This window comes from Pavona decussata, unplaced genomic scaffold, assembly GCF_977016875.1.
Source record: "Pavona decussata unplaced genomic scaffold, jaPavDecu1.1 SCAFFOLD_16, whole genome shotgun sequence".
NCBI lineage: Eukaryota > Metazoa > Cnidaria > Anthozoa > Scleractinia > Agariciidae > Pavona > Pavona decussata.
The window spans coordinates 1,452,044-1,468,859 of record NW_028145439.1 but is presented as its reverse complement, the minus strand read 5'-3'; the positions used below and the strand labels follow the sequence as shown (position 1 = coordinate 1,468,859).

The 16,816-nt window shown below is 37.7% G+C and overlaps 2 protein-coding genes across 2 annotated transcripts; one reads left to right on the top strand and one right to left on the bottom strand.

Moving 5' to 3' along the window:
- Positions 1 to 218: 218 nt before the first annotated feature.
- On the top strand, positions 219 to 1,531 carry LOC146487238 (melanocyte-stimulating hormone receptor-like). Its single transcript, XM_085084406.1, has one exon. It carries the CDS (start codon positions 219 to 221, stop codon positions 1,152 to 1,154), a length of 936 nt encoding a protein of 311 aa, XP_084940532.1. The 3' UTR covers positions 1,155 to 1,531.
- Positions 1,532 to 14,301: 12,770 nt separating this feature from the next.
- LOC146487237 (melanocyte-stimulating hormone receptor-like) lies at positions 14,302 to 15,240 on the bottom strand. Its single transcript, XM_085084397.1, has one exon. It carries the CDS (start codon positions 15,238 to 15,240, stop codon positions 14,302 to 14,304), a length of 939 nt encoding a protein of 312 aa, XP_084940523.1.
- Between the last annotated feature and the right edge of the window lie 1,576 nt (positions 15,241 to 16,816).

The following is a 16,816-nucleotide window of genomic DNA, read 5'->3' as shown; positions in this document are numbered from 1 at the left end:
CTTATTTTTGGAAATCGGACATATAATTACAATTCCATATTTTTATTTGTGTTCATGGACGTGGGTAAATTATACAACAGACGGAAGTATAACAAGACAATGTTTGATCCCTTAACACCTGCAAAAGAAATGATTATGCGTCAAGCTGGATGAATTCTGGGTGTAGAAATAAGCTTCAGGAATACGACTACAAGTACCGGTATTCATATTGCAGTGACATGGCGATAGCAAATTTCACTGAAAATGAAAGAGAAATGAAGTATGAAGAGTTGTTCTGCTTAGCAGATATAAATAGTGACGTACACAACAGGTTAACAAGCCTTGCAGTTTCCGCGGTGAACATTTTTCTGTCTGTTACTGCATTTCTGGGAAATACTCTGATCCTAGTCGCCCTTCACAAAGAGAATTCGCTTCATCCACCGTCTAAACTCTTGTTTCGCTGTCTGGCGATATCCGACCTCTGTGTTGGTCTTGTTTCGGAGCCCCTCGCTGTCATCTTTTGGATGTCTACCATCTACAAACGTTGGAATTTCTGTCGCCACATATTTGTTTCACTTGTAGTAACAGGTTATATTTTGTGTGGAATGTCTTTGTTGATTATGACCGCAATAAGTGTGGACCGGCTTCTCGCTTTGTCTTTGGGACTCAAATACAGACAAGTTGTGACTTTGAAGCGAACTTACATGTTTTTAACTACGCTTTGTGTAATTTCTATCGTCTTTTCCACGATGTACGTGAAAAGTAATGAAATCGCTGTTAAGTACATTCAGATATTGACCACGGTATGTTTAACAACCTCAAGCGTTTCTTACACAAAGATTTTTCTGAAACTCCGTCAACGCCAAAATGAAGTTCAAGAGTTTGAATTGTCAAGCCAGTCAAGTCAGCTCAACATAGCACGCTACAGAAAGGCAGTTTCCAGTGCACTGTGGCTGCAGTTGACGTTAGTTGTTTGTTACCTACCAAACGGGCTGGTTACATTTTTGGCCACCAAAAGTAGAATATCTCCATTTCTTTCTCTGGTCAACAAAATTTCACTGACTTTTGTTTTCTTAAACTCGTCATTAAACCCGCTTCTTTACTTTTGGAAGATGAGAGAAGTGAGGCAAGCTGTTAAGAAGACAATCAAGCAACTTTGGTGCAGTTCGGCTTGACTGAAATTTGCAAAGTAGGCCTACAGTGTGAGGGGAGCAGGAATGGCGAAGTGGTACCCCACCCCGTGTATTCCTGGTTCTTTCCCGGAGTTAACGACATAGTTTCAACTGATCTGGGTCGTTTTCGTTGGTTCTTGTCCTTGCTCCGATGGTTCAGTTTTCTTCCCTCCACAAAGCAGGGATGGGACAGGACTCCTCAGACCCTCCCCCTGCATTTGCCAATGCAAGCTGCTGTGGAAACACAACGGTAGCAAGTCGTGGGTCACAAGCAACGAACGAAAAAAATCACGTTGCAGTCATATTAGTATACTACATGTTCGGTCCACAATATTCGCATCTGTAATTACTAGCTACAGGAAGAGTGTCTGCAGAAATCGTTGGGAATAGACTGAGGGATGTAAAACTTTATTTTACGTGTACAAAGCTGATAATGGAAATCGAACATGCAGTTAACATTTGAAATTTATGAGTATTTTCAACATTAGACTGAAAGGATATGATTCAAATTTAGAATTTGTAAACGGAATTTTCCTCCTGATTCTTATGTTAAAGATTTAATTTTCTGACATAGGTACATCTGATTTCCGAATGATACTAGTTTCCAATAATGCAGTCATTTTCGTTTGAGTTCACTGATGGAAGAAATAAATACACAATGGTTGGACATAATTTAAGTGTAAAAACATCGATTTTCTTTCTTACAAAAAGCAACGATAATATGTGGAGCTATGAATAAATGAATGATCATCGCAGTTACGTACGCAACATAGCAGCTGCGAAAAGAAAGCCTGAAAAAATTCAGTTTAGAAAGGGATTTGAGCCCATGACCTCTGGGATACCGGTACAGTGCTCTACCAATAGGCCATTTCCGGGTTGCGTTAACCTCATTATGAAAGCGAGGCTAAATGCAAAACTTTTCATCTGAAAATTAGTTTTGTTTGCATATGAATGAAAACTATTTTTCATAATAAAAACTTTGCACTTAGCCTCGCTTTCATAATGAGTTGCTGTGGAAACACAACGGGACCAAGTCGTGAGTCACAAGCACGGCAACGAAAGAAAAATTTCACGTTGCAGTCATATTAGTATACTACAAGTCCGGTGCACAATATTCGCATCTGTAATTACTAGCGAGAGGGAGAGTTAACATTGGAAATTTGTGAGTATTTTCAACATTAGACAAAGGATTGAAATTTAGAAATTGTGAGCTGGATTTTCCTCCTTATTCTTATGTTAGAGATTAATTTTCTGAAATATGTACATCTGATTTTTCGAAATAACGCTATCTTCCAATAATGTAGTCGTTTTTTTGTGAGTTCATGAAAGAATTAAATACACAGAGGTTGGACGTCATTTACGTGTATTAATATCGATTTTGTCTCTTACAAAAAGCAGCGATAATATGTGGAGCTATGAATAAGCGAATGATCATCACAGTTATGTACGCAACATAACAGCTGCGAAAAGAAAGCCTGAAAAAAATTCAGGCTTCTAGGGGACTCGAACCGATGACCTCTGCAATACCGGTGCATTGCTCTACTATACCAACTAGGAGCTGGTCATTTTGTGAATTTAATGTACCTGTAGAGGTGATGAGATGAAAGTGAATATATCAAATGTATGAACTTGATTTCATACATTCACATTCAGTATGTGGAGCTGCCGGTACAAACACGTACTTTCGGCCTTGGGACTACAAACTCAGATATTCAATGATAACAGGATCATATGGTAACAGCGAAAGTGCTGAAATACTGCTTTCCCGCTAAGCAGATTAAACTGGTGACACACACCGTCATTTAACAAGCCTTGTATGCGCAGTGTCAGTAAACAGTTTCTGTTCATTGCCTTTTAAAAAGATACTCTGATCCTAGTCGCCCCTCGCAAGTATTCTTCACTTCATCCAAGCTCTCGCTTAATTCTCCAGTGTTGAATGTTTCGTGCATGGTATACGTAGATCTGACTTGCGAATGAGAGATCCCGTGTTTGGAAATTCAAATCAAAGCTGCTTAACATTGGCCCTGTTTACCAAAAACAATTTTTATCTTGCCCGAACGTGCCCATGGGACATTCCTGATAGTGTGTCTATTTCATCAATGGCTGATCTAGGGGAGGGGTCCAACCCCACCCCCACCCCACTTATTTTTTAGACCAAAACCGAGGCTCGCACGTAGGGTCGAGGCGCCGAGGTATTTGTTTTCACGAAGAGAAACGAGTCACGTGATCGAGAGCGGGACTCCCATTTACCTTAAGGTCTGCATCTGCCCCTGCTTTCACACATAGTGAACAGGAGTCCAGTTTCCCGCGTTCAGTTTGTTTTTTCCTTGAGCGGTGCAAACATTCTGACAGATTCCCAAGCTATTCCTAACAACTTAAGGCATTCACTTCTTTAATTAAAAACCTCACGGCCTGAAAAATTATGGTACTCCATCTCATCAACATCAGGAAATTATATGCTCAGTCTCTCTCTGATAATGCGAATTTCAATTTTTACACCTGCAGTAGAAATGAAATATGTGTATATATTTATTTTAATGTATATAATATATGTCGCATCATTTATTTAGTTCAGTTAATTGACTTAATTATTATATTTTATGTCACTTAAGATATTCTGAGCCAATTTTAACTGCTCTTTTAAATTCTACTAGACCAAATTGAATGTCTTTATTTGTTCGGAAAGGTAGGTACGGTAGGTAGGTAGATATGTGAGATTTTGTCCGCTATGTTAGGCAAGGGCATGATTAACGTTTGTATGACAATTTACCAATTCACAACAATCAATGTTTGTTTGTCGAAATAGCCAATATCCGTCAATTTCTAAAATCTCAGTCAGTTAATGAGAAAGTTTGGTTAGAAAGAAACAGTATATTTGTTAAAACGACAAACATTCATGTCTCAGTCACATAAAGGAGATCGATCTATTGTCTACCACAACTAAACTTTTGAAGCAATTCTTTATCTTTAAGCTGCGAACAACAGCAAAATAACTCCCCCCCCCCCCCCCCCTTCCCTTATGTGATTAAACTCTCCTCGGAAATCTTGCATCTGTGTTAACATAACTACAAGGGTTCTCTTCTCACAATCGTAATTAGCGATGAAAAGAAGATGGCCGCACAAAAGATGCAGAAACTTGTTTACAAATGTAAAACATGAAAAACTTATTTTATACCTGGGCAAAGAGCACAGTTAACATTAAGTACGAAATTCATGAATGTAATCGGAATTAATTATATAAGAAAATGACTTTTTGGGCCTTTTTTGCAGCTTTCGTGTTCCCCATGATTGGCCTACAACCTGGCTTACAACCCTTCTAGAAAACAAAAGAACAAACAAACAGCAGAACAATACCCCCAACGTTCAAAACAATAGCGGCTGCTACACAATTTTGAAAAAGAATTTACGAGCTCACGAGAGCTGTGAAAACTATTGATATTTTTTTCCTGAAAAACTGCTCAGGAGATTTCCTTATTAAATTTTGGTTAAGAATAAATGTTCTGCAATTGGGAGATCAGATATTTCGAGATGATGTAATAAATAATCCTCTCGTTGTTATTTGACTTCATGAAAAGAGACAAAATACACAGCCGGATGGAAGCGCTAACAGTATTGATTTTGTCACATAAAAAAGCGATAATCTACGTGCTGCTGGGCGGATACTGAATTATAATATGTAGACTTAAGGTGTTTGAACGCAACTCAGAACAGATATTTAGCATGTGCATATAACAGCAACATGGCGATTGTAAACAGAGAGTTGACAAACCTTGTAATCTCTTTCAACATTTTTCTGTCCATTACTACATTTCTGGGGAACGCTCTGTTCCTAGTCGCCTAGCTGGGTGAATTCTGGGTGTATAAATAAGCTTCAAGCCTACGAATACAACTACCCGGCGTTATTTATGACATTTCAGTGACATGGCGATAGCAAATTTGAGTGGATTTGGAAGAGAAAAAAAATATGAAGATCTCTTCTGCTCTGCAGATTTCAATAATGATATACACAACAAGATAACAGGCCTTGCAGTTTCCGCGGTGAACATTTTACTGTCTGTTATTGTAGTTCTTGGAAATACTCTGATCCTAGTCGCCCTTCACAAAGAGAATTCGCTTCATCCGCCGTCCAAACTCTTACTTCGCTGTCTGGCGATATCCGACCTCTGTGTTGGTCTTGTTTCGGAGCCCGTCGCTGTCATCTTTTGGATGTCTACTATCTACGAACGTTGGAATTTCTGTCGCTACATATTTGTTTCACTTTTAGTAACAGGTTATATTTTGTGTGGAATGTCTTTGTTGATTATGACCGCAATAAGTGTGGACAGACTTCTCGCCCTGTCGTTGGGACTCAGATACAGACAAGTTGTGACTTTAAAGCGAACTTGCATTATTTTAGTCATGTTTTGTATAATTTCTATCGTCTTTTCAACTGTGTACGTGAAAAGCAATGAAATCGCTGTTAAGTACATTCAGATATTGACCACGGTATGTTTAACAACTTCTAGTGTTTCTTACACAAAGATTTTTCTGAAACTCCGTCAGCGCCAAACTGAAGTTCAAGAGTTTGAATTGTCAAGCCAATCAAGTCAGCTCAACATAGCGCGATACAGAAAGGCAGTTTCCTGTGCACTGTGGCTGCAATTGACATTAGTTGTTTGTTACCTACCAAATGGTGTGTCCATAATTGTGTCGTCTGCAAGTGCACGGCCATATCCCTCTCTTGGTATCGTCAGCAAATTCACTTTCACTTTAGTTTTCCTAAACTCGTCATTAAACCCGCTTCTTTACTGCTGGAAGATGAGAGAAGTGAGACAAGCTGTAAAGAGTATTATCAAGCAACTATGGTGCTGTTCGGCTTAACTGAAAGATTCAAAGTAGGCCAACAGTTTTTGAGGAGCTGGGATGGCGCAGTGAGACTCTGCTTATTCCTATATTAGAGGACATGTTAGAGATTTAATTTTCTGAAATAGGTACATCACATATTTTTCACGTCAACCCGCGCCTGCCTGACTAAGGGCTTAAACAATCGAACGTCAGCTTATGTATGTCTTACCAGTGGCTAATTTACCTCATCAGTGCAGTTAATAAAACCATTACCTCCACTCCCCACAGGCGCAGCCCCACAATTTCTTTAGCAACTACTCCACCCCCTCCCCCTCCTTCCAACCGTCTCTATGTTTTGACGTGTAGCATAGTAGATGACACACTTCAGTGGACCTGTAACGTAAAAAAAGTCACAAAGGCCTCAAAAATACGCCTGAACGGGCTTTTGGTTATACTCGCTCAAAAATTTTCAAATGATATGTGCAACAATATTGTTTTTGTAGTTTATTCTAACAGGAACTAATCACTTCCCTTGGAAGCTGTTTTACCAATAAAAAAATATATAAGTGTACGCTAAAAGCCAATGACGTTTTCACAATTCTTATTGCTTCTCTGTATGCACATGTAAGTACTTAGTGTTCTGCTCACAATTAATTGCATTTTTAATTATATATACAATGCTAGCCTTGCAATTGAGAATGGCCGCTGAGCGGTCGAGACGTGTTTCGATTTTAGCGTTTATTTTTACAGTGAAATCCTTTTCAAATAATTTATCGACACGAATTTGTAAGCTAAACAAAAATTTCCTGTATTTAAGGTAAATATTGTGAAATTAGTGCAAAGCACTTCTTTTTGTCTTAACTTTACGTGGTACGTCCGCAAATAACCTTTCCGTCTTTGGTAAAAAAACATCCTGCGATGTCACAATTGATTGCACTTGTCAATATATCTAATGAATTTGGCCGGGAACTTGTCATTTATACAAATTCGATTGGAAAGTGGTCAAGAGGAGTGTTTCAACCGAGGCATTCTAAATAAAGACGTCAGCTAAAAAAAGGTTATTTTCTTTATTTAAGTATTTCATCGAAAAAGATTAATTTTGACTAAACTATTTGCCTTATAATGGATTATTGTGTCAACTTTTCCATCTAAAGCATTTTTCAAGACGACGAATATCCCAATTAAACAAACAAGATTTATTGTTTTGTTTTTTTGTTATCTTTGCCACGCTGCGCGCACACTTTAACAAATACAATACAAGCACAGGTTAGATACTTTAACTGTGGATGAGCAAGAGGCAGAAGATCGGAGAACAAATTGTATGTTAGAAAAATTTAACAGTTCTTAATCAACAAATTATTTTGAAGGACGCCAGAGATATAGAGCTCGTGACCTCGGAACTAAGAGATTAAGAATCAAAGCAAAGAGCCAAAAAGAGCAAAAGCGAAAGGATAAATTCCCTTGGGTTGCATAAGTCTCCACGGCCATCTTACAACTGCATGATATTTAACGTATAAATGAAAGTGCTTCATGCTCACATTCGTGATTAGCACTGACAGGAAGACGCAACTTGTATGGATTGACAGAAAGTGTTTTTGGCGGCCAAAGAAGTGGAGAGTTGATTTTAAGTGCCCGAAGCGATAATAGAATTGAACGAGACACGGACGTTTTAAAAAATCAGTCACAAGAATCCCCAGCTCTGTTTTGCACAAAATAATTATTTTTAAGAATTAGAGGCAGGGTTTTCGTTTTTATTGCTACGTTGCCATGTGAAAAAAAAAATGAATATATTTCGCAAATGTACATCAGAAATTAGACATTTAATTATAATTCCACAATTTTTATTTGTGTTCATCGACGTGGGTAAATTATACAACGGACGGAAGTCTAACAAGGCAATATTTGATTTTAGCACCTGCAAAAGCAATGATTATACATAAAGCTGGGTGAATTCTGGGTGTATAAATGAACTTCAGGCCTACGACTACAACAACCGGTATTCATATTGCAGTGACATGGCGATAGCAAAGATCACTGAAAATGAAAGAGAAATGAAATATGAAGAGCTGGTCTGCTCAGCAGATTTAAATAGTGACGTACACAACAGGTTAACAAGCCTTGCAGTTTCCGCGGTAAACATTTTTCTGTCTGTTACTGCATTTCTGGTAAACACACTGATCCTAGTCGCCCTTCACAAAGAGAATTCTCTTCATCCGCCGTCCAAACTCTTGTTTCGCTGTCTGGTGATATCCGACCTATGTGTTGGTCTTGTTTCGGAGCCCCTCGCTGTCATCTTTTCGATGTCTACCATTTACGAACGATGGGATTTCTGTCGCCACATATATGTTTCACTTGTAGTAACAGGTTATATTTTGTGTGGAATGTCTTTGTTGATTATGACCGCATTGAGTGTGGACAGACTTCTCGCCCTGTCGTTGGGACTCAGATACAGACAAGTTGTGACTTTGAGGCGAACTTACATTTTTTTAACTACGCTTTGTGCCATTTCTATCGTCTTTTCCACGATGTACGTGAAAAATAATGAAATCGCTGTTAAGTACATTCAGATATTGACCACGGTATGTTTAACAACCTCAAGCGTTTCTTACACAAAGATTTTTCTGAAACTCCGTCAACGCCAAAACGAAGTTCAAGGGTTGGAATTGTCAAGCCAGTCAAGTCAGCTCAACATAGCGCGATACAGAAAGGCAGTTTCCTGTGCACTGTGGCTGCAGTTGACGTTAGTTGTTTGTTACCTACCAAAGAGCTTGATTACATTTTTAGCGACCAAAAGCGGTAGAATATCTCCATTGCTTTCTTTGGTCAACAAAATTTCACTAACTTTTGTTTTCTTAAACTCGTCATTAAACCCGCTTCTTTACTATTGGAAAATGAGAGAAGGGAGGCAAGCTGTTAAGAAGAAAATCAAGCAACTTTGGTGCAGTTCGGCTTAACTGAAATTAGCAAAGTAGGCCTACAGTGTGAGGGGAGCAGCAATGGCGTAGTGGTACCCCACCCCGTGTGTTCCTGGTTCTTTCCCGGAGTTGACGACATAGGTTAAACTGATCTGGGTCGTTTTCGTTGGTTCTTGTCCTTGCTGCGATATTTTAGTTTTCTTCCATCCACAAAGCAGGGAGGGGACAGGACCCCTCAGACCCTCCCCCTGCATTTGCCAATGCAAGTTGCTGTGGAAATATAACGGGACCAAGTAGTGGGTCACAAGCAACGAAAGAAAAAAAATCACGTTGCAGTCATATTAGTATACTTTAATGTAAATATATAAAACATTTATTTTCGAACTGCGGATGAAAGGTCAAGTAGAAGAAAGATCCTCGCAGTTACTACGCAACTTAAGGAGTTGCGAAAAGAAAGCCTGAAATAAATTCAGGCTTGAACGGGATTCGACTGACCCATGACCTCTGCGATGCCGGTGCAGTGCTCTACAAACTGAGCTATCAAGCCAACTGGGAGCTGGTCATATTATGAGTTCGTAATATACTACAAGTTCGGTCCACAATATTGGCATCTGTAATTACTAGCGAGAGGAAAGTGTCTGCAGAAATCGTTGGGGATAAACTGTGGGACGTAAAACTTTATTTTACGTGTACAAAGTTGATCATGGAAGTCCAACATACAGTTAAGATTGGAAATTTGTGAGTATTTTCAACATTAGACAAAGGCTTGAAATTAAGAAATTGGGAGCGGGATTTTCCTCCTTATTTTTATGTTAGAGATTTAATTTTCTGAAATAGGTTTATCTGATTTTTCGAGATGACACTATAGCTAGTTTCCAATAATGTAGTCGTTTTTATTTGATTCATGGAATAGTTAAATACACAGAAGTTGGACGTCATTTACGTGTAACAATATCGATTTTGTCTCTAACAAAAAGCAGCGATAATATGTGGAGCTATGAATAAGCGAATGATCATCACAGTTATGTAAGCAACATGGCAGCTGCGAAAAGAAAGCCTGAAAAAAAATCAGGCTTGAACGGGATTCAAACCTATGACCTCTGCGATACCGGTGCAGTGCTCTACCAATAGGCCATTTCCGAGTTGTGTGACCTCATTATGGAAGCGAGGCTAAATGCAAAACTTTTCATATAAAAATTAGTTTTGTTTGCATATGAATGAAAACTATTTTTCATAATAAAAGCTTTGCACTTAGCCTCGCTTTCATAATAAGGTCCAATGGAACTCGGAGATGGCCTATTAAGCTATCAAGCTAACTGGGAGCTGATCATTTTGTGAATTGATAATGTACCCGTAGAGGTGATGAGATGCGGGTGAATATATCAAATGCATGAATTTTCATACATTCACTTTCAATATGTAGAGCTGCTGGTGCAAATATGTACTTTGGACCCGTGAGTACAAAGTCAGATATTCAATGATATTAAACAGGACCATTTTTTTAATTAGAATATTTTGTTAGAGTTAGTATTTACAAGAAACAGTAACAATAAACTATACAAAGTACATATAGACAGTAGCGTTTTACAAGATATTTTGAAGTATATACGTAAGTTACAATAGATTTTATGTACGGTACATATGTATATTATCATACTTACAGGGGAAAGAAAAAAACAAGTAACGACAAAAATAACGTGTTTAAAGAAAAAAATAATTACAAAAAAAAATCCATATATTTCAGTGAATTTAGTAAGTTTGTTGTTTTGAATAGCAATTCCTCTTTGTATATTAACTTTTTCTATTAAGAGTGACAGAAAACTGTCGAAACAGGTTTTCATCGTGTAAGCATTTGCAATATATGGAGAATTTTGCGAGAAGGAGTGTGTAGTTTAAAGCGTACATGTGCATCTTATTGTCAAAAATTCCATATAAAATCATGCTGTTTGATAATGTGATATTTTCCTTAGTTTTACTGGACCACCAGTTTTGAAATAAATTCCAAAAAGATAGAGTTAAAAAGCAGTGTAAGAACATGTGATCTAAAGAATGCCTGTCAGTGAGACATTGAGGGCATATGTCATTATCTGAAATTTTGGCTTTAAAAAGGCTAACTTTTGTTGGAAGAATATTATGAATGATCTTATATTGGAACATTGATATCTTTATGTCATTTTTTATCTGAAAGGGTAATTCATAAACTCTGTTTAGGGGGGGGTGGGGGGGGGGGGTAAAAAAGTGTTTTTTATCATAACGGAGTATACGTTTTTGGTAGAGATAATGTTTGTTTTGTTATCATTTTCCGACAATTGCCGTGGAGTTCTTTTTATTGCTAATTTCCGTTTAGTCGAAATAGAATTGATCAATCCAAAATATAAAGTAAACGGCGTTTCAAGATGAAATTTTTCGGAGAATTGATTAAAAGACAGGAAATTTCCGTCATTTTGTAGAAGGTCTTCAATACGTAGAATATATTTTTTTCGAACCAATCTTTATAAAAACGCGTTTTACCTTCGATTTTTATGTTACGGTTGTTCCAAATTATTTCATCGTGGGGAGATGTGTCGTTTTGAAAGGCCTGTTTTGTGCTTTGCCACTGTTTCAAGACTTCACGATAAAAGCTTGGGAGGTGGTTCATTTGCAGAGAATTGACGTTGAATAGGACCATGTGGTAACAACGAAACTGTTGAAATACTGCTTTCATGTTAAGCAGATTAAACTGATGACACACCATCATTTGACAAGCCTTGCATGCGCAGTGTCAGTAAACAGTTTCTGTCCATTGCGTTTTAGAAAGATGCTCTGATCCTAGTCGACCCTCACAAGTATTCTTCACTTCATCCACGCTCTCGCTTCATTCTCCAGTGTTGAATAACATGAACCCCAGAGTCAAACTTTGATAACGTTTCGTGCATGATATACATAAATCTGACTTCTGAATGAGACTAATATACAATATACTCTGGTATATTGTGCCCTGAAAGAATTTTACACTTGGTGTGTTAACAACCGCCTCACTCCACGTCCTGGCAAGTGCGATGTAATGTTACTCTCCAAAGCTCGGCATATTGGTCCGCTGCCTTCCATTTATATTGGCAAGTCCATTATTGAATACAAGGCTACGGCCAGGCTTCTGGGTGTTACCTTGGATCAAAACATGAGCTGGATACCTGATCTGAAAGAAGTCATTAAAAAATTGGAACCAAATTGAGCCTCCTGAAGAAATCCAAGTTTCTACACAGTCAAACTTTGATAATGTTTCGTGCATGGTATACGTAGATCTGACTGGTAAATGAGAGATCCCTATTTTGGAAATTCAAATCATAATCTCCCTAACATTAGCACTGTTTAGCATATGTTTACTTCCTTCTGTTGTATAATTTACCCATGTCCATCAACAAAAAAAAAAATTATGGAATTTTAATTAAATGTCAAATTTCCAAAAATAAGATGTACCATTTTGCAAAATATATTCATTTTTTTTTTTCACATAGCAACGTAGCAATAAAAGAAGAAAACCCTGCCTCTAATTCTTAAATAAAAATAATAATTTTGTGCAAAACAGAGCTGGGGATTCTTGTGACTGATTTTTCAAAACGTTCGTGTCTCGTTCAATTCCATTATCACTTCGGGCTCTTAATATAAACTATCCACTCTTTTGGCCGCCAAAAACACTTTCTGCCAGTCCATACAAGTTGTGCTAATCACGAATGTGAGCATCAAGCACCTGCAGTTATCCGTTAAATATAATGGAGTTGTAAGATGGCCGAGAAGACTAAAATTGCAACCCAAGTGGATTTAACTTTTCGCTCTTTCTCTTTCCGACTCTTTGCTAAAGATTCATAATCTCTTAGTTCTGATATCACCAGCTCTACATCTCTGGCGTCCTAAAAAATAGTTTCCTAATTAAGAACTATTAACTTTTTAACATACAATTTGTTCTTCGATCTTCTGGCTTCTCTTCATCCATAGTTAAAGCAGCTGATCATTCAATCTTGTATTTTGTGAGGAAACCTAACTTCGCATAAACCTCGTGATTTCGTTTAGGTTTTCACGCCATTTTTTACCTTCGACTCGAAAATCAATGCTTGTATTGCATTTTGTAATGTATGCAGCATGGCAAAGATAAAAATCAAAAACAAAGCAGCAAAAAAATAAGTAGTGTCTGTTTATCTGGGATATTCATCGTTTTGGAAAACGCTTTACCTGGAAAAGTTCAGTCACAGAAAGCCCTTACAAGACAAATTGTTCAAAATTAATCTTTTTCAATAAAATACTTAAAAAAGAGTATAAAGAACAATTTTTTAGCTCAAGTCTTTGATTAGAATGCCTCAGTTGCAACACTCTTCTTGACCACTTTCCAATCGAATTTGTATAAATGTCAAGTTCCCGGCCACATTCATTAGAGATATTTACAAGTGCACTCAGCTTTGACATCGCGGGATGTTTTTTACGGAAGATGGAAAGTTTCTTGGCGGAAGTAAAACCGAAAGTCATGACAAAAAAAAAGTGCTTTTTCACTAATTTCACAATATTTACTTTAAATACAGAAAAGCTTTGTTTAGCTTACAAATTCGAGTCAATAAATTATTTGAAAAGGATTTCACTGTAAAAAATAAACGCTAAAACCGAAACACGTCTCGACCGCTCAGTGGCTACTCTCAATTTTATGGCAAAATCCAATTAATTGTGAGCAGAACACTAAGTACTTACACATGCTTATATAGAAGCAATAAGAAATATGAAAACGTCATTCGCTTTTAGCGTACATAGATTTGTCATCGGTAAAACAGCTTTCAAAGGAAGTGATTAGTCCCTGGTAAAAAAAGCTACAAAAACAATTTTGTGGCACATATCATCTGAAAGTTTTTGAGGGAGCATAACCAAAAGCCCGTTCAGACATATTTTGGAGGCCTTTTTTGGTGAAATAAGTGAAATCAGCGAGTGCACGCAATGCTAGAAACAGCTGGCTGGAGTTCTAAAGGCTTAAAATCTAGGTCAGTGGTAGGAAAGAGGATTTGAAAGCGGGGCCTCCAGCGTTACAGGTCCAAGTGTGTCATGTACTATGCCACACGTCAAAACATAAAGACGGTTGGAAAGGGGAGAACGGTTGGTAGTTTATAAAGAAACTGTCGGGCTACGTCTGTGGGGGGTGGGTGGACGTGGTGGTTTTTCTTTTTTCGTTTTTTTTACTACACAGGTGAGATAAATTAGCCACTGGTAAGACATACATAAGCTGACGTTTCAGCGTTCGCCCTTGGTCAGGTAAGTGCGCGTTAAGGTGAAAAATATGTGATGGTCCTATTTCAGAAAATTAAATCTCTAACATGTCCTCTAACATAGGAATAAGCAGAGTCTCACTGCGCCATCCTAGCTCCCCCAAAACTGTTGGCCTACTTTGAATCTTTCAATTAAGCCGAACAGCACCATAGTTGCTTGATAATACTTTTTACAGCTTGTCTCACCTCTCTCATCTTCCAACAATAAAGAAGCGGGTTTAATGACGAGTTCAGGAAAACTAAAGTGAAAGTAAATTTGCTGACGATACCAAGAGAGGGATATGGCCGTGCACTTGCAGACGACACAATTAAGAACACACCATTTGGTAGGTAACAAAGAACTAATGTCAATTGCAGCCACAGTGAACTGGAAACTGCCTTTCTGAATCGCGCTATGTTGAGCTGACTTGATTGACTTGACAATTCAAACTCTTGAACTTCATTTTGGCGTTGACGGAGTTTCAGAAAAATTTTTGTGTAAGAAACACTAGAGGTTGTTAAACATACCGTGGTCAATATCTGACTGTACTTAACAGCGATTTCATTACTTTTCACGTACATCGTGGAAAAGACGATAGAAATTACACAAAGCGTAGTTAAAAACATGTAAGTTCGCCTCAAAGTTACAACTTGTCTGTATTTGAGTCCCAACGACAGGGCGAGAAGCCGGTCCACACTTATTGCGGTCATAATCAACAAAGACATTCCACACAAAATATAACCTGTTACTATAAGTGAAACAAATATGTGGCGACAGAAATCCCAACCTTCGCAGATGGTAGACATCCAAAAGATGACAGCGAGGGGCTCCGAAACAAGACCAACACAGAGGTCGGATATCGCCAGACAGCGAAGTAGGAGTTTGGACGGTGGATGAAGCGAATTCTCTTTGTGAAGGGCGACCAGGATCAGAGAATTCCCCAGGAATGCCGTAACAGACAGAAAAATGTTCACCGCAGAAACCGCAAGGCCTGTTACCCTGCTGTACTCAAAACTATTGTAACCTACTGAGCAGAACAGCTCTTCATTTTTCAGTTCTCCTTCATTTTCAGTGAAATTTGCTATCGCCATGTTAATTACTGCAATGTAAATACTGGTAGTTGTAGTCGTAGGCCTGAAGCTCATTTATACATCCAGAAGAGTGAGAAGTGATTCACCCAGCTAGGCGTCTAGTATCAGAACGTTCCCCAGAAATGTAGTAATGAACAGAAATATGTCCAAAGACACTACAAGGTTTGTCAACTGTCTATTTACAATCGCCATGTTCTTGTCAAATGCCGGATATCTGTACTGAGTTGCACTCAAAGACCTTAAGCCTGCATATTATAATTCAGTATCCGCCCAGCAGCACGTAGATTATCGCTTTTTTATGTGACAAAATCAATACTGTTAGCGCTTCCATCCGGCTGTGTATTTTGTCTCTTTCATGAAGTCAAATAAGAACGAGAGGATTATTTGACACATTATTAAAAGAAAACAATGGCAGAAAATTTATTTTTTTTATTAAAATCCCTTCTTCCGTTTTTCAAGAAATTTCTTGCGCTATAGCCGATAATATCAATAGTCTAGCAAGTCTCGTAAGCTTGTGATTGTTTTAATTGTGTAGCAACTGCTTTTTTTTTTAGGGTTTGGCGGTATTATTCTGTTGTTTGTTCTATTCGGTTTTCTAGAAGGGTTGTAAGCCAATCGTGTGAGACGTGAGAGCTGCAAAAATAGCCCCTGAAAATCATTTTCCTGCTTAATTTTGATTACATTCATGAATTTCTTACTTAATGGTAAAATAAACTTTTCATGTTTAACATCCGCAAACAAATTTCTGCATCTTTTGTGCACCCATCTTCTTGTCATCGTTAATTACGACTGTGAGAAGAGAACACTTGTAGTTATGTTATCACAGATGCAAGATATCCGGGGAGAGTTTTTCAGATAAGGATTTTATTTTCTATTTTGCTGTTGCTCGCAGCTTAAGGGTAAAGAACTGCTTCAAATATATATTAAAAAAAAAAAACACTTCTGGTAGACAACAGATCGATCTCCTTTATGTGACTCAGACATGAATGTTTCTCGTTTTAACAAATGTACTTTTTTTTGTACCTAGCCTAACATTCTCATTAAAAACTGAAATTTTAGAAACTGACGGATATTGGCTTTTTCGATGAACAAACATTGATTGTTGTGAATTGGTAAATTGTCATACACACGTTAATCATGCCTTTGCTTAACATAGCGGACAAAATTTCACATATCTACCTACCTACCGGAGCTACTTTTCTGAAGAAAAAAAGGCATTCAATTTATAAATTTGGTCTAGTAGAATTTGAAGAGCAGTTAAAATTGGCTCAGAATTTCTTCAGTGACAGAAAATATAATGTTAAGCAAGGGCGTGATTAACGTGTGTATGACAATTTACCAATTCACAACAATCAATGTTTGATCGTCGAAAAAGCCAATATCCGTCAGTTTCTAAAATTTCAGTTTTTAATGAGAATGTTTGGTTAGATGTCTGAGTCACATAAAGGAGATCGATCTGTTTTCTACCAGAAGTTTTTTTTTTTTTAATATATATTTGAAGAAGCTCTTTACCCTTAAGCTCCGAGCAACAGCAAAGCGAAAAAAAATCTTTATGTGCCAAATTTTCCTCGGATAT